This window comes from Phalacrocorax carbo, chromosome 1 (assembly GCF_963921805.1).
Source record: "Phalacrocorax carbo chromosome 1, bPhaCar2.1, whole genome shotgun sequence".
Classification (NCBI taxonomy): Eukaryota; Metazoa; Chordata; class Aves; order Suliformes; family Phalacrocoracidae; genus Phalacrocorax; species Phalacrocorax carbo.
Genome location: NC_087513.1, coordinates 183,692,652 through 183,709,107, shown reverse-complemented (window position 1 = coordinate 183,709,107; position 16,456 = coordinate 183,692,652). Strand labels below are relative to the sequence as shown.

Here is a 16,456-nt window from a genome sequence, read left to right as displayed (position 1 = left end):
GGGTTCTGTATTGCGTCTGTTCTAATCTATTGTTTGTAACTTAAAACATTATTCCATTAAGTCTTCAATTGCACTTCCCTTAGCCAAGATGACAAAGGGTCTCAGTGAAGGTGAAAAAAAAAAGCAAAACCCATTGGATCTTTTCAGTACAGTATGCAATTACTGAATGGTGTAGAAGTATTGCTAATTAAAAAAGAATGTACTAAGGTGCCTGAGCAGTTAGTGTGAAAATAAAAACCACAGGCTATATTTTTTGGTGTTCTTTTAATCCGGATGGGCCAAGCTGCAAACCAAGGTGCTGATGTGTCCTGTGCAGTAGTCGCTGCCCTTTGCAGGCTCCAAAAATACAATTTATGACAGATGCATTTCTGCTCAGTCTCAAAATGCAAACTTCAGATAGTCTGGAGAGATAGAATGGCACATTGAACATTTTTTGGTGCATATGTTTTAGGTCTTGTTTTAAAATAATAGTAATGCTAAAATAAAGGTACTGGATTTTGGGTTGGTTTGTTCAACCAGCTCTAAATCTCTAGCAGTTGAACATGCTTGTGTACACATTCTGAATTGCTGCAATGGGGCTTCCGTAAGGGTTGAAATGAATGGTCTACGTGATTTGAAAACGTACAGCACGTTCAACTGCCATTGTAGAACAAGAGCTGACAAACCTGATGTGTGCATACTCTCTGTAGGGTTGTGGTTGGAGTCTACTTTATGGTAATTTTATAAGGAAGCATGAGGACAAATAGGAACCTTGGTTGCCAATTGGTGTTCAGAGGTTGGGGCATGTAGATAGTCAAGACCATTTGGGTGAAAGGGCTGTCATGGTTTGGGAATGGTCCTCAGAAGGTTTTCTGATGAGTATTGGTTAGTGGTTGGGCTCTGCCTGGAAGTGTGAGCATCTTGGGGCCCTTTAATGTGTCTTACGCAATGTAGCTTCTAAAGTTTTATTCATACAAATGTTCTTTCCTCTTCTTCATGGAAATAAATGGTCTTCCCTCTGCAGGAATTTGCTTCTGTTGTGTTGTGAGAAGAAAAAATACAGACACAATATTGAGGATTTTTGAGGTCAAAACAATTGGCTTTTTAACACTTCCCCATATCCTTCAGAGAAGAAGTCTGAACACGCATCTTCTCTGCTGATGGACTTGGTAAAAGAATCATATTGCCTGGTAAAGCCTACTCCCAGAGCATCTCTGGGAGAGCTTGGCAGCCATTCCCCAGGACCCCTCTGTGTTTCTCAAAGAATTGAGCATGCCAGTGAAAATCAGGGGTTGGTTCTTCACAGGAGACAGGCAGTGGCTTAATTTATAGCTGCACAAAGCTTGTGCAGAGTTTTGTGTGCTTTGAGGGTAGGCTTTTGATGGGCTTTTTATACAAGTTTAGGTACTGCTGTATGCAGGGGAGACAAGGAGAAGTGTTGCTTGCCAGGGGTAGATGCCTCTTCTTCAGCGCCAGTGCTTAAAGAGAAAGGCTGTGGTGTGGTGCTAACCCAAGCTTGGGAAACGGGGCAGGGTCAGGTCATGCAAACTGGGTTTTGCTGACCAGGGAAGACATCTAGTATCCCCAGTGGGAATATTTGGAATTGCAAACTCGCTGGTGTTCTGTAGGTCTCACCGCTCTGGCACAGTTACTGCAGTCTCCAGTCATCTAACTGGGAGCTGAATTTGGCACCACATGTTTCCAGTGAGAAGACAAAAATAAAAATGCCTCTCTGGATGAGCATTTAATTTCTAACTTTTTCCGATAAGAAGGAAGTAAAATAGGTCTCTTTGGATTCAGCGCTTGTAAAATTGTTGTGTTTAAACCAGAATAACTGACACAGGTTAACCAGAATATCTGGTTTATTGGGGTAATTTTGTTTTAGCTTGGAATTCAGAGGCACTGAAGTAGGCCTGGGATTCAGCTCCATGTTCATTGGGTCATTCTGAGCGTAAAGGGCATCCTTGCTATTGCTCCAGAGAGTGTACCTCTCCTGTAAGGCTACGGATTACCTTGTCATGGGTCGCCTGGGACTTCATCCAGGGCTCCAAGGTGCCTGTGTTTGGGCAACTAAATTACTCCCTTAAATGGCTAGGGCTGCAGATAGATGCATTTTCATTTACCTTTAATCTAGAGTAGTAGTGATTTAAGATGGAGTGTCTTCTGGGTGGAGTGAAAAGAGGTTCTCATGTTACTAACAGTTCAGAGAAGATCATATTGTGAGTAAAATTACAGGTCTCTATTTGTTATTGACTGTATGGGACATAGCTGAACCTTCTAGCTGGCAGCTCTGTATACCAAGAAACGTGCGATTAGGTGACTGCTGACAAATCCTGTGCAATGCTTTAGCACACTTCAGGTTTTGAACACAATGTTTCTATCAAAATTCAGTTCATTGTCTCTTTTCTGTATTTTCAAGTTGTCATTGTGATAGTTTGGACAGGGCATGTTAGAAGACCAGTATCCTGACCCTGTTCTGTAGCTGGGGGAAAAGCTAATACAGACCACAGCGGGCGGACCAGTGGGATATGCTTTGCCTGTTCACTTCTGAACAGGTGAACTGCTACGTGATGAGTGAGCCGCAGCTTTCACCTTGACCTTTTTGCAACCTTTGGGGTAGAGAACATTGCAGTAATTCATCCTGAGGGTGACACAAGCGTGTACCACAGTGGCAAGATCCTCATTCAAGAGGAGAAAGAAGTAGCTGAAGGTGAATCATGTTTTTTCTGGGCATGAGCATTCTGTGTAAGAACAGCGATGAAGCCAACAATATGCCAACACAGTGGATTGTCCTGATAAGCAGAGGAAATTACGTTTGAAAGTCATGTCTACCCCAAGCAAACACACATGCTTTCTGCTGTTGTTCCATAATTTGTTCCTGTGTCTAGGCTATGATGTATCAGTTGTCTGACTGCAGCTATGCTGATGCTGGAAAATAGACAGATTTGTCTAGCATGACTTTATCAACTCTGAAAATGTGATTACAGCTGCTATTTCAGATGAAGTGTCTTCATCTTGTGCCATGGATAGACGTTAGCTTGCGTAAGTTGTGCCGTGAATGTCACTGTTATGTTCTGTAATCATACTTTATACCCCATCTATATTGGTGTTGCTCAAGCTAGCATAACTGCACAGACACAGGGAGGCAGTCTAGCACTGTCCTACTGAGATTTTCAATTGACCATCTGCTTTCAGTCCTTTTCCCCTGAATAAGAACGAGAGTCAAATCTGCACAATGTCAGCTAATGTTGTAGCCCATCACTCCTCTGCCATTCCTATAGATATGATGAATAAAATCCGTCATAGGTGTCAGTCTTGGTAAAGAGCTCACGAGGGCTCCCTGGGACTTGATGGGGAACATGAGCGAAGGAATATGATGCCAGTTGAGGACTTCTAGATAATCGGAAACAACTCCTGGCTAATATTTGGAAGGCCTTACTTTTATTGGCCAGCATCGGTGCTCACGGTTTGCTTCTGTTTGCAGTTAGACAGTAGTCTTCCGTCAGTGCAACCAGTTGGGTCTTTGTGCTCCAAAGGCAGGCCCACAGCAGAAGCTCTCCAGCACACCGACTAGCAGGTACTGTTGGATCTGGCTCACCACTGCTGTAGCCTTCCCCAAAGGAAGGGAAGCAGGTTTGTTGCAAAGAGATGATCTCTGTCATGTCTGAAGTGGAGGCTTGACTGCATTTCAGGTTGCAGGATGGTGAGGAAAATGCCCTTCCTGAGGGAGGTGTTGGTCAGATGTGATCTCACTGGGCTTTTCCAAGAGACTCTCACTTAGCCTACAACAGGGTGTGTTTCTCGGAACACATTTACAATAGGGACAACTTCTCTCACAGCAAAGACTTTGGTTATAATGAAACATTTTGATTTGATTTTCCTGCAGCTGAGAAGACATATTTTTAAGCACATTTCTGGTATAATTTCTGGGGTAGGTAGGAAGAAGGCTGTTTACGGCAGAAAGGACTTCAAAGTCATCTAGACAGATTAATTTCGTTTCTGTGCAACAAGAAGCTATCCACAGGAGTTCCCTTTACATGTCTCTGGTGGTGTCGAAAGAGGTGGTGTTTCTGCAGGTCTCTGTTAGTAGCCAAGTTTCTGAGTTTTGATTCAGGTGAGTGTGCAGTTTTGAAAAATTCTGGAAAGACAACTGTGTGGGTCAGTAAAAAGAACACCAGACTTGAGAGTTGAGGCCTCTGTCTCTGTCCTCATGACATAAGAAATTATCTTGTCCAGGCAAAGAGCTAGACAAGAACAGGCAAGTTCTGCCCTCCATTCGGAGGAGGCTGTGTGCAGACTGAGCATGACAACATCGAGTGCCTTTCTGCCTCTCATGGACATCTCCCCCTAGACTGCTTAGCAGCTCCTGCCTATGTAGCTTGTGCTGTAGCAGGGCTGGTGGCTAAGAGGCAATACACTGGGGTGAAGTATTGACAGAATTGTTGATGGCTGTGAGGATCAGGTACACAAGCGCAGCTGTGGAGCAATTTGCAGCGACGGTAGAAGCTCCTGAGTTGCATTTGGCTGATGCTTCCTGTAGTCACTCAAAAGAGATTGCCTCTCCGCTCGGACATCTGAAGTGGTTCTAACAAGCACATCCCACCCCTTCACCTCCCTCACTCTTCCTAGCTTGACTGAATGAGTTGTTTGCAACCAGTTAGTTGAACAAATGGGGAAAGTCCCTAGAAATTTGCGCATTTCTCTCAAGGCCATTGTTTCCCCTAGGCTGAAAAATGTGCACGTTGGAGAGGGAATTCTCCTCTGTTACCTCTCTCTATGTATTTCTTAATATTGCCTTGTTTCATTTTCTTACTGCGCTGTGAAAGACTTTGTTTACCTTGACTTGTAGCTTCAGTTTTTGTTTTTTTTTTGTATCTTCTCTCTTTCTCCATTTCATAAATTTCACATAAATTACCGTGAATAAACTTGGTTTTCCTGCCTGTCGCTTACTGTTTGCTTTATCACTAGCTACCTCTTGATGAGCTAATATGGTATTGCATAATTCTAGGTTGTTAACAGTACCAGATGGACCAAGAAATAGATTATAATTTTCTGCCAAGCTAAAATGACTTTGGAATTTTTGTCATTCTTTTCTCAGTTGTAACCAGATTGTTTTATGGCAGCATTTCCTTTTCATCACTATTGCTCAATGCTCTTGAGCTTTTTGTAACCTCAGCAGGAACTTTTAAAGTAATCACCCAATAAATTTGTACCTTAGAGTAGGAAGGGCGTTAGCAAATTGACAGTGACATTCAGAAGCAGAGCAAAATACACAGGGCAAAGCACCTAAAATAATGTAGCCCAGTGTTAACAGATCACCTTAAGTAGCGTGTACTTTTTTTGTGTGTGTGTAAAGCAGACAAAACGAACAACCAGACCTGTAGTTTTTTCAGTGATGTTCAAGGCAAATAGTTTGAGCAGATAGATTTTTAGTTCGTAAACAGACGCAGTTGTCTGTAGTCCTACCAATTAAGGCAAATGCCTTGCTTGGCCACCATTAGCATAAATAACCACATGTATTTATGGTGCTGTGTGCTTCTTAATCCTGTGCTTGTACAGACATCTGCTGCATGCTTTCTCTCTGTGTATACACATATATGTGTCTATACATGTTTATGTATGTGTGCATCATGCATATGTATCTTGACTGATGGGAAGAGCATCTGGAGTAAACTGTCACAGTATAACGCATGAGACTTGCTTTCAGGAGAAAAAAAATGGCTTAACATCAGTATGCAAAGACTAATTATAGTGTGCCGAGACCTCTCAGAGCTGTTGCTCCTAGTGCTTTGCAGAACACCTTCTTGTCATGGTTTAGTTAGGATAGAGTTAATTTTTCTTCACTGTAGCTGGTATAGTGCTGTGTTTTGGACTTATTTGATTAGATCCAGTTCACACTTTTTGAGGTTGTCCTTTTAGCCATGTGGCAGCTAGAAGCTTTTATTTTTACTATTTTGTTTTAAAACAAAACAGCTAAAGAACAAGAAAGTAACTTCAAAGGAATACTTGGATGGCATACCAGCACCAGCGGCTTCAGGTGCTGCTTTCAAAACTGCAACTTCTGAGTTGATCATAGTCCTTCAGGCTCCAGTAAGTTCCTTCATGGATTAAAGAGCTTGGTATCTACTCTGATACTTTTAGTGCTTTTCTGATGGCAAGTGTCAGTTGTCTTTCCTTCGCAGCCGTTCCACTTTCATTGCTGGTCTCTGTAGACTTCCCTGGGCTGAGCTGTATCTATGTGACATTTTGATTTTACTGCATGTTTGTTTAACTCTAGGCAGTTTACTTTTTTTATTACTATTTTTCAAAAAAGTTAATGGATGCCCTTATGCCATTACTGCTTCTGACACTGACATTTGTGATTCTTCTATCAAGGACACAGGGGAATTTCTGGGGCGGGGGAGGAGTTAGCCCTGATAACCCTTGGCAGACTTTGGTGTGAGCCGTGGTGCTGTCATTCTGAGCCTTGCACTTTAAGCTCGGTTGTTGGTATTTGCTGTGCAGCACCAAGTTCTCCAGAAAATGGAAAGAAAGAAGCAATTACTCTAACTGGTGTTTCACCTCCAGCCAGACCCCGTTTCCATGAGCTTCCTCCTTGGGCTGTCTCCAGTTTTGTGAAACAGCAGCTCAAGATTGACTCCAGTGTCAGTTAACATCTAATTTTGTGTCCTGATTATTATGGCCTCTGTGGTGAGACCTGCGTGGCAGCCTCATGGGCAAGGATTTGGATTTGGTTTGCTATATTCCTGTGTACTGCAACATTCTTCCTTGTGAGGAAGAGAAAGCTACAGATGCAGATTTTGTTCCTTGTGTTACCAAGCCATGCAGGAGGTGGGGAAGGCTTGCCTGCAGCAGGGACTGGCAGCTGGAGAATGCTCAGGGAGTGCTGATGTGCTCTGAGCCTGATACCAGCTGGGTTACTGGAGCTGCTTTTGCCGGAGCAACCTTTGGAGCTCCACTAGAGGCCTTTCCCAGAGGACTGAGCTGAGAGGGATGCGAGAAATCCTCTACAAATATTCCTTCACTTGTATCTGCGGCTGCACTAAGGGCAGAATGCAGCGCTCTGTGTGGTTGGACTACTGCCAGCAGCAGCATCTGCATCCACATTGCCCCATAGCTTCAGCAACACATAAGTCCTGCTTTGGTAAGCTTTTTGTTGTGATAGCCAGAGCATGGTTTTCAACTGAAGTTTTGAATAAGCTGAGTCTGATCTGACCGGTCAATGGCTAAATGCTGGCAAGTAGGATTTCACAGAGCTGTAAAAAATAGGTACTACGTGGGTAGAGGGACTACAGAAAGGAGGACATGCCACAGTAGATGTATAGTAGGCAACTCTTACAGCATACCTGAGGACCAGTCTTTGGAAGGAAGAGCGTGCATTATCGTCCGTGGACTTGAAAGTAAAAATGTTGACAGTAAATGGCTTTCCATCTAAAGTTATTTCAGCAGGGGTAGAAATAAGCGAGGAGGAGGAGGAGGAGATGGTTATTTTTGTTTTCAGCCAGTGTCAGTTATGTTCAAGAAAACACAAGGGAGAGCTTAAGACTGAAAAAGGGGAGGAGGGTAGGCAGCAGAAAGTACTGAAGTGAAGCAGGAAGGTTGGAGAGAACTTAGCAGGCCAAGCAGAAGGAAAGAAAAAGATTGTCGGAGCGAGCGTGGCATGGTGGGCTGGAGCGAGCCGTGGGAGGGTGTCAAAGCAGTTACCCCTCCCTTCCCCTTCCCCCGCCCCCAAAATAAGTTGCTTCACCAGGACTTTGTTGTGGCTTGGGTTTTTTTTTTGGTTGGTTTGGTTTTATTTGCACGTTTCAGCCACATCTCTAAGTCACCATTGTCCATTGTAGTAGGTGTGTACTTCAGCACTGTGGCTGTTAATCCTCCAATGTTGCCCTCTTGGCTGTATGTATATAGAAGGTAATGTGGTACACAAGTCTGTGAGCCTGAAACTGATGGAGTCATTCCCAATTTAAACTGACGTTTTGGGAGCAAATTCTGTTCTGTTGCTTCACCAGAAGGAGTGTACGAGCTGGGCAGACAGAGAACTCTGTCCTAGGAGTCTGAGAAGGTCTTGACCAGACTCACTGTTACAGTGCAGATGCTTTTGCATACAGGTGAATGTATATACAGATGTCAGGAGAATTGAGGCCTGACTTAGAAAATTTTTAGGCTCATGACTTATGAATTACTTAGGGTACCTTGTGAAATTTATGGCAGATGTGTAGTGGGTCATGCTCTGGTGTTGGTTGATGCTCAAGAAGGAGATCTTAGATGCAATTCCCAGGTTTTCTGACAAACTACTGAACGTCTCCAAGGCAGGCTGTTCAGGTTGGCGATGGTAGTGTTGTTCATGCTGGGTACCTTTACTTTGGGAACTGTGTTGCTGAATTCGGGTGTCAGGGCCAGTTCTTGTTTTGTTAGGAGAGTGACTGCTACCTCTTTCGGAACCCTTAGGTAAATGAAATGTTTATGATGCCAAGTGATTTTTCACTATAAATCTATACTTATTTTTCAAAACTCAGCATGGAAGTGTTCTGACCCTGCAATCTTTTCTAATCTTAATAGGACTTTACAGACTCCAACCCAAGTCCCGGTGGTTGTTTCTCCTGGAAATCAGCAGCTGCATACTGTAACACTCCAGACGGTGCCTCTTACTACAGTGATAGCCAGCACAGATCCAGCCTCAGCAACAACGCCCCAAAAATTCATTTTACAAGCCATTCCTACTTCACAACCCATGACGGTTCTTAAAGAAAACGTCATGCTACAGTCTCCAAAGCCGGTCTCGCCTCCCTCCTCAATTGTGCTGAGCCCAGCACAAGTGCAGCAGGTGCTCACCAGCAGCGTGCAGACAATTTGCAATGGAACAGTCAACATGGCTTCGTCTCCATCCTTCAGTGCCACTACCCCCGTGGTAACGTTTTCGCCTAGCAGCTCACAGGTGGTAGCTCATCCATCGGGCACGGTGATCACTTCGGTTATTAAAGCACCAGAAACGAAAGGAGGGGTAAAAGAAGACGACAATGACAAATTAGATGATGCCGAGCAGTCAGAGCAGAGATTCCAGCAGCAACCGTTTGTCATGGTAGTGTCCAGTTCTAATGGTTTCCCATCTAACGTGCAAGTGAAGCAAGAAAATGAGCCATTGGAACCCAACTCATATTAATAAATAAATTTTTTTAAAAAGACCCTGTGGATGATTATTTTCATAAATGTGATGGGACCTTTTCAGTTATGTATATATATGATTTGATTCTGAAGCAAGATGTTGCAAAGCTACTTAATTTCTGCAGTTAATTGTTAGAATTCATGTTTTAGAATGGATTTTGATTTTCCTGTTAATTGCTAAATGTTATCATATAAATAAAATTCTATATTACTGATGTTTCAAAATACAGGCATGAAGGAAAAAGACTTTCTCCTGAGGTTGTTGGCCAAAGTTTCAAACTCCTTAGCATACATTTTCAGCCTATTGCTGATTTACTTTGCAGTAACGTTGTTGTTATAACCTTTTCTGTTTAATCTGTATATGTATCACTTAACTTTTGAAGCAACAGTTACTTTTAGTGTGGGACATTTTCATTCCATGAGTATGACTTTTTATGATCAAGTATCTGTTTTATACCAGTGAATTTACACCAGTTTTAGACTTGGATAACCAGGTATCCTCTCGCTTTTTTTGCAGCACAAGCTCTTGTGTGTGCAAAGTGGAATATACACTCCTATTGAGAGTACACAAAACATTTATTCCAGTAATGGACAATGCCATGTCTATATTTTGTACAAAAACATCAGATATATTTAATTATAGAAGTTAACAGCATCACTACAGGTGCAAACGTTTCATGCCATTTTGCGACTATGAAGCTTAACTATCTTGCTTTCTACTTCAGATTATTTTGTAAGGGGGGAGGGAAATGAAATATATACAATATATGCAGGTATGTGCAGATTAGTACTACTAAGAGTTCTTTTTTTGATTGTAAATAATGTACATTCAATGTCAGAAGGTTTTTTCAGCTAATTTGTTTCCATACAAATTTTTGATAGATGCAGACAAGATCATTATGTTTAGAGCTCTAATGTTATATGTATTCATATTACAGAGTGAATTTGTATTTAAAGACAAATTTTTAAATGATGGAGCCCTCTGAACCTTGGGTCCTTGTCTTTTGTATTTTTAATTGGTTTATTATGAAAATAAATCAAGTGGAAAAAAATTTACTCTGAAATGTTTTTATATTATTATAATGTCTTGACGATAATAATAAATAACCAAAATGCACTGAGGAATAGGACAATGCCATTAATCAGTGTGGGTCTGTGGTGGGCCAAGAGCAATTCACGAATCGCTTCGGAACAGCCTCGAATGCATGTAACGTGCTGTGGGTGTCCTTTGACATAGCAGTCCTGTATGTTTTTGTAGCTCACACCCAAGTTGAGCTGAGGACGGAATCTAAACTAATCCTTTTCCAACAAACAACCCAAAACTTTCAATGTAATTCTGGGGCGCCCGTGATAGCAAAGGTCTTGGTAGCTTGTATAACGCAGCTGTTGGCAATGTTTCAGCAGAAGGTGGATTAAAAATAAATATGATGCCTGGTAAGATTAGTGGAATGGAAAATTAAAGGCAATATGACTTCCTATGAGTGAATTCATGCAGGAGTTTAATTGATTGGTTCACAATGCTAAATTTAAAGATAAGCATATGGTTACTAGAAAACTAATGGGAGCAGAACTGTGGCAGAGATAGTTTGGTCTAATGGAACAAAAGTAACTCTACAAACTGTATCTAATGATCAGTTCTCGGCCACAGCTGCCCTGTTTCTTAACAGCTGAAAACTCCTTGATTAATTCAGTGTTTCTTCCCCGACTCCTGTGCCATCAGGCTTCCACATGCAAATCCAATGCTTCTTGCCCCATTTCCAGGAAGGCTGGCTATACGCAAACCGAAGCGGCCGCTGCCCGGTGGTTGTTTCATCTGGCAGCGCTCCCTACAGCTGGGGAGTGCTGGCAATAGCACTAGGAATGTGGGTAAGCCTTGTAGAAGCGTATCGGATAGTCCTCCTCCTGAGGGTTATTTCAGATTGACAGAAGCACTCGAGAGGGAGGCTAAGTTTTTTTAGTCAGACTAAAGTGGGGACTTTTTCCTGTAGTACAAGTATTTCATAATACTAGGAAACCTGAAGTGATAACGCTTGACTGACGTTAGTGTTTTTAAATGTGGGGAAGTAATTTTGCTGATTTACTGGAAAGATGGAAAAAAAAAACCAACAACACACCATATGGTTACAACTTTGCCAACTTCTTGCCATAGATACAACTATTACAAAGGAAAAACCATTTGTCAGCTTGGTTTGCACCAGCTGGAGAAGTGGAGAACATCTCCAGCAGGCAGTAACGTGTCTCCAACAGCAGGCTCTTGTGTAGTAAGCATATAATGAAGTATCTTCCCCTTGGCACGGGGAAGGCTGGAGTAATCGTAACAGGAGGGCTCACATATGGAGTTTCAGCAGCTTCCCCCCCGCCCCGCAGTTACAGCTGCTTGTGGCCATCTCAAGTCTCAGCCGCTGCCGACTCAGACAACACTGAGGCCGCAGTTCTTTCCTGCAAGAAAAAAGGCACTTTTTTTGTTGTGAGGCGTTTCACGGAACGGAGCCCGGGGAGGAGGAGGAGGGAGGCAGGCCGGCCCCCAGCCGCCCGCACCGCCTCAGCGCCAGGGCGCGGCCGCCGGGCGGAGGGGGGCGGCGGCTGAGGCAGGGGGACGGCGGCGGGTGCCAGCACCCCGCGGGCTGGGGCGGGAGGAGGCGCCGATGGCCGCAGGCACAGGGGCGGCCCCGCCTGGGAGTCGCCGGGCTCGGCTGAGGCTCCGCTCCGCGGGCCTCTGTCCCCGCTCCCCTCAGGCTGGCGCCCCAAACGGCTTCGCCGGCCGCCCGCCGCCGGGGGCGGGAGGAAGGAAGGAAGGAAGGAAGGAAGAGGCGGGTGGAAGAGGCTTCCGAGCCCCTCTGCCGGGCCGGTCCTCCAGCTCTGTGGCAGGGGGAGGAGGCGCCATGGCCGCCCCACCCCGCCCGGAGCGGCGCGGGAGGAGCTTGCGGGGCCGCTTCGCCCCGCCGCATCCCGTCAGGCCTTGCGCGGCTGCGGCCTTGGGCTTCGTTGCGCGGGTGCCTCAGTGACTCCAGAAGTTTCCTGGGGGCGGCGGGCGGCATGGCGGCGGCGGCGGGAGCGGCTCCTCCGCGGTGAGACACCTCTCTCCCTCCTTCCCTCCCTCCGACCCCCACCTCGCTGTTTTATACCGCCGTGTTTCCTCGGCAGGTTCTCGGACGGGGACGTCGACCGGGACCCGGGGGCGGCGGCGCAGGTGAGGGCGGGGCGGTGGGCGGGGGTGGCGGCGGCGGCGGCGGCGGCGGCGGGCCCTGGCCCGTCCCTTCGGCTGCTTGAAGTTTGCCGAGCCGCCGGGCTTGGGGTGCCGGAGGGAGCCGCGCCGTGCCGCGCCGCTGTTAGGGGCGAGGGCAGCGGCTGGGGCGCGGCGCGGCTGCCCGTCCTGCGGGCGGGGGGCTTGCGGAGTTTCCTCTGGAAACCTGCCTCCTGTGAGGTCCGGCTGCGGCGGGGTTCGGAGAGTTTCTGTCAAAATACTTGTGCTACCTGTGTTGCAAAGGAGGGGGGATTGAAAACACCCACCCCCCCACCCGCTAAAACCAACTTTCTCTTCCATGTAGGTGGATGGCAGTTCAAATAAGTCAGTTGCGATTTGTGGTTAAAAAAGCCCCAAGCTTATTGGAGAAATGTATTAAACCTTCATTAGTTTTTATTCAGCCCTGATCTGTCTTTTCCTCTTTCTATCTTTTTGTGGGGATCAGAACAGATTTTCATCTCGACATAAGTTTTTTTTCCATTGAAAGCTATAAAACACTGGAATTCACTGGAGCAGCCTCCCCCGGGATGTGGTAGAGGCCTCATCACTGGAGGTTTTCAAGATGGGACTGGACAGGGTGCTAAATCATCTCCTCTGGGCTTCTTTTCCCACAAGAGGTTGGACCATGCAATCTACCAAGGACCTTTCCACCCTGGCCTCTTCTGATTCTATGGTTTTACCCGTTAGCATGTATTAATGTGCTTTAAAAGGTTATTTTTACTTAATCAGAGGGTTACCAAGAAGACAGAACTGGAGAGTGGATAAATATGGCTATTTAGCATGCTTGGAAGGGGAGAGGATGCAAATACTTATGCTTGAATAGAGTAGGCGGCAGAAGCACAAGATGATGCTGACTTATCTTTCCATAAAGAAAATGATGAAACTAAATCTTGCAGTGTTTTGGGGTTTAGGCTGCGGTGTGTAAAAGTGTCTCAGAAGATAAATGACATAATAAAAAGCAATTTGCAAATGTATTTGGCATAGCAAAACTAAGATCTAAAAAAAAGATATTAAGCTTCCCATCATGTGGGAAAAAAATTCCAACAGACAAACAAAAATAAAACTCCAACACCAAAAGGTCTTTGGAAGTATTAAAGAATTCTATCAGAATATGCATTTGGCTTTTTTCCCTGTATTGACATAGTTGCTTTGCTTTGCTTTTCTAGTTCTTTGTACGTTCAGCACTTAAAAACAATATGTAATACATTCTATAGGCATTATTTAATATCTGATACAGTAATATTAGCGTCACTTTTGTAGGCTTTTTTACAAGTCCTGAACTGAGGAGGCAGATTGTGCTTGGTAATCTCTGAATTGCTAAGTCCCATAGTGCAGCGTAGCATTTCGACTTAGAAGCTTGGATCTGCAGGTAGTATGCTATGTTTGCACGATCATAGGCGTGGTGTTTTAGCTCATGTACTTAATATTTCTGATCTGCGACATGATACCCTGTCAGTGGCGCTGTGTAATGCTTCCACACCTGACTAGACTTGTGTCCAGTTGGCATGGCATTTCTGCACTGTGTCCCCAGGACTTTTGATGCCTTTAACTCCTGGAGAGCATGCTTTGGCTTTGTGCACCTGGATCTGGTACAACTGAAAGGTTGTCATCCATCTTTAAATACTGTCTGAATGATGAAGCTGTGAACTCTTTAATGACTTTTTTTTTATATAATTTTAAGTTGAAAAAAATAGTTTACTCTGTGGAATAAGGATGTTTTCTCTTTGCTTTCATTTATAAAATGTTTTGCAGTGTGAGTCAGGATGGTTTAGGAGAGAATCAGAAATGTATGTTAAAACTGTAACTGCTGAAACAAACGTTCATTGACTTTGTGTTGGTGAGGTGTCTTGCCAAATGAGAAACAAGCGTGGTGACCCTCTTAAATTCAGGCAGAAGTGATTCAGGAGACCAAACCACCTTTAATTCATACTTTCATCATTAGCATGGAGGGACTTGAAAGGTCCCAGTGTAGTTAGAAATAGATTTGCAACTTGGTTTCATGGCGAGGGCAACCAAGTTAAAAGTAAAAATATGTAGAAAGCACATACTTGAGTGTTTGTGAGGACAAGGTCTAAGCTTGTTCTAAGTAACTGTTACTGATGTCCACAGTCTGGAGTTTCTGGTGCTAGCTGAGTATTTTCCAGATGTTACCTGGCTGCCTTCTCATATAGCTATGTTATAGGAATAACTTCTTTTTCTGTGTGTGTCTGAATGCGGTATGACAACTTACTGACAAAAAGGCAACAAAGAGATGAGTTTCACGCTGTTCACCGTGCCTGGATTCGGGTTGTTTTTTGTTTGGTTTGTTTTGGGTTTTTTTGTGGGTGTTTTTTTTTTTTTAAAGCTTTCTTGGGGTAAGGGCTAGTTCTGTGTAAAAGAATCTGTTCATATGTTGTGCGCTGGTTCTGATCGGTGCTTCTGTCATCAGCCTAAATCACAGGAAATAATGTTTGGAGTGAGAGGTGATCTGTTACAGAAGTGACTCTGCTTGTGAAGTGCCTGTAATGTCAGAGTCAGACCCTACTTGGTTTGGAGGATCAAAAGCTTTGCCTCTCGGCACAATATGCACCTATTTTAATATATGCATTACCTCATGTCCCTCCCATGTGGAACACCTATAGCCATGAATATTTCTGTAATATCTGCTTTTGCATGGCTTTAAATCTTAAAGAGGGCATTTGTACAATTTGATCAAGTGTTCCTTGTTACAACTACCTACTGCCTGCCACTTTCTTTGAGAGACCCTGAAGGTTTTTGAATTGTAAGCTATACCCATTTTTATCTTATGCTGATAAGTAGCCACAACAGCTTCTTTTAGCAGTAGCAAGAGTTCTTAACTCCTAGTTAGCATGTGTGTTTCATGTGATGGCTGTGAACCAGTACAAGGTACTGACCTGAACTAAAACTACGGCAGGCCATTCTGCTCTTTTTCTCTGGCTTGGTGGGACAGTGTTTTGGCAGCTGCACTGTACTAATATTCATACAGGTTTGAAGCCTGTATCTTAGCCACCCTCATGCTTGCTAAATTCTGAGTAGGAGTCCAGTCAACTCAGCACATGGAGTTACTGTACTTAGCAATGTGCTGTACTGGCTTTGGAACACCTACTGTCTTCTGGCAAAGAGGAAAACTTGCCTCACTGCTAAATGGAGAATTGCAGATGCTCTTTCCAGGTGTATGCATTGAGTTGTCATTTTATTCTGTTGTGCAAAAGTCATAAACTTCTCTCACAGTGAGCATAATATAATTATTTCAATTGTGTACCGAGTGATTCCCCTAATATGGGCTACTTTATGCTTATTTCCATTGTGCAACAATATTTCCTGTGAGCCCTGTGCTGCACAAGTCTTGTTCTCTTGCTTTTGTGCTCAGCGTAAGTCGGAGCAATCTCCTATGCTCAATAATATCGTGTAATGTGGTATTTCATCACGAGCTACAATGCTTTGAGTATGTTTCCCCGCACAAGTGTTCTGACATGCTGTATGTTGCTTTCCAAACTCCTGATAATGCAGTGGTTCCTCAAATCCAGCAGACCTATATGCAAATATGCTGAGAATTTTAGGAAGGTCTTTGGAATACAGAGGATCACCTGTGCATTAGACTTCACGTTTAAGGCTTTTGGAAGTCCTGTTTCCTTCTCAGTAAGAAACAGGCTCCTTGAATTGGGTGTAATTGGCAGGTTCCTTGTACCTTGAGCTCTGATGTTTAAGCTTTGTGAATAGCAGCTGAGCAACAGCTAAACATTGATGCCAGTTCAGGATATTTTCTTCTGAAACGTCTCTTATTTGACAGAGTTTGGTATTGTATTTTTATGGGGACTTCCGAGGTGCCAGTTCATGTTTTTCTATCTGTCTTTACAGGAACTGACAACAGCTTTGGAAAAGAATCCAGATGATGCCGAATATTATTGTCAACGAGCTTATGCTCATATTCTTCTACAGAAATATGCTGGTAACATCTTCAGACAACACAGAATCCTCTTACAAGTGTATTATGACATGTCCTTTATAGAAGATGTGTTCGATCTGCAGCCAAATACAACAATAACAGAAAGTGTTATCTGTAACTTAATA

General features: G+C 44.0%; 2 protein-coding genes and 1 long non-coding RNA gene across 8 annotated transcripts in view; 2 read left to right on the top strand and 1 right to left on the bottom strand.

Annotated features, from left to right (window-relative positions):
• ELF1 (E74 like ETS transcription factor 1) overlaps positions 1 to 10,026 on the top strand; it is a 95,474-nt gene extending 85,448 nt beyond the window's left edge. For all 6 annotated transcript variants that reach the window (XM_064440789.1, XM_064440794.1, XM_064440788.1 and 3 more), the window contains one exon: positions 8,539 to 10,026. In XM_064440789.1, the coding sequence (XP_064296859.1) occupies positions 8,539 to 9,139 (601 nt within the window). In that variant the 3' untranslated portion in view covers positions 9,140 to 10,026. The remainder of the gene's footprint in view (positions 1 to 8,538) is intronic.
• LOC135311508 (uncharacterized) lies at positions 9,880 to 12,529 on the bottom strand. The gene is made up of 2 exons (XR_010371127.1): positions 12,252 to 12,529; positions 9,880 to 11,580 (listed from the first exon to the last, which is right to left on the bottom strand). It is a non-coding gene; the product is annotated as an uncharacterized LOC135311508 (long non-coding RNA).
• SUGT1 (SGT1 homolog, MIS12 kinetochore complex assembly cochaperone) overlaps positions 12,055 to 16,456 on the top strand; it is a 27,264-nt gene continuing 22,862 nt past the window's right edge. Inside the window, exons 1-3 of the mRNA XM_064440803.1 lie at positions 12,055 to 12,209; positions 12,286 to 12,331; positions 16,244 to 16,334. Coding sequence (XP_064296873.1) covers positions 12,178 to 12,209; positions 12,286 to 12,331; positions 16,244 to 16,334 — 169 coding nt within the window. The 5' untranslated portion in view covers positions 12,055 to 12,177. The remainder of the gene's footprint in view (positions 12,210 to 12,285; positions 12,332 to 16,243; positions 16,335 to 16,456) is intronic.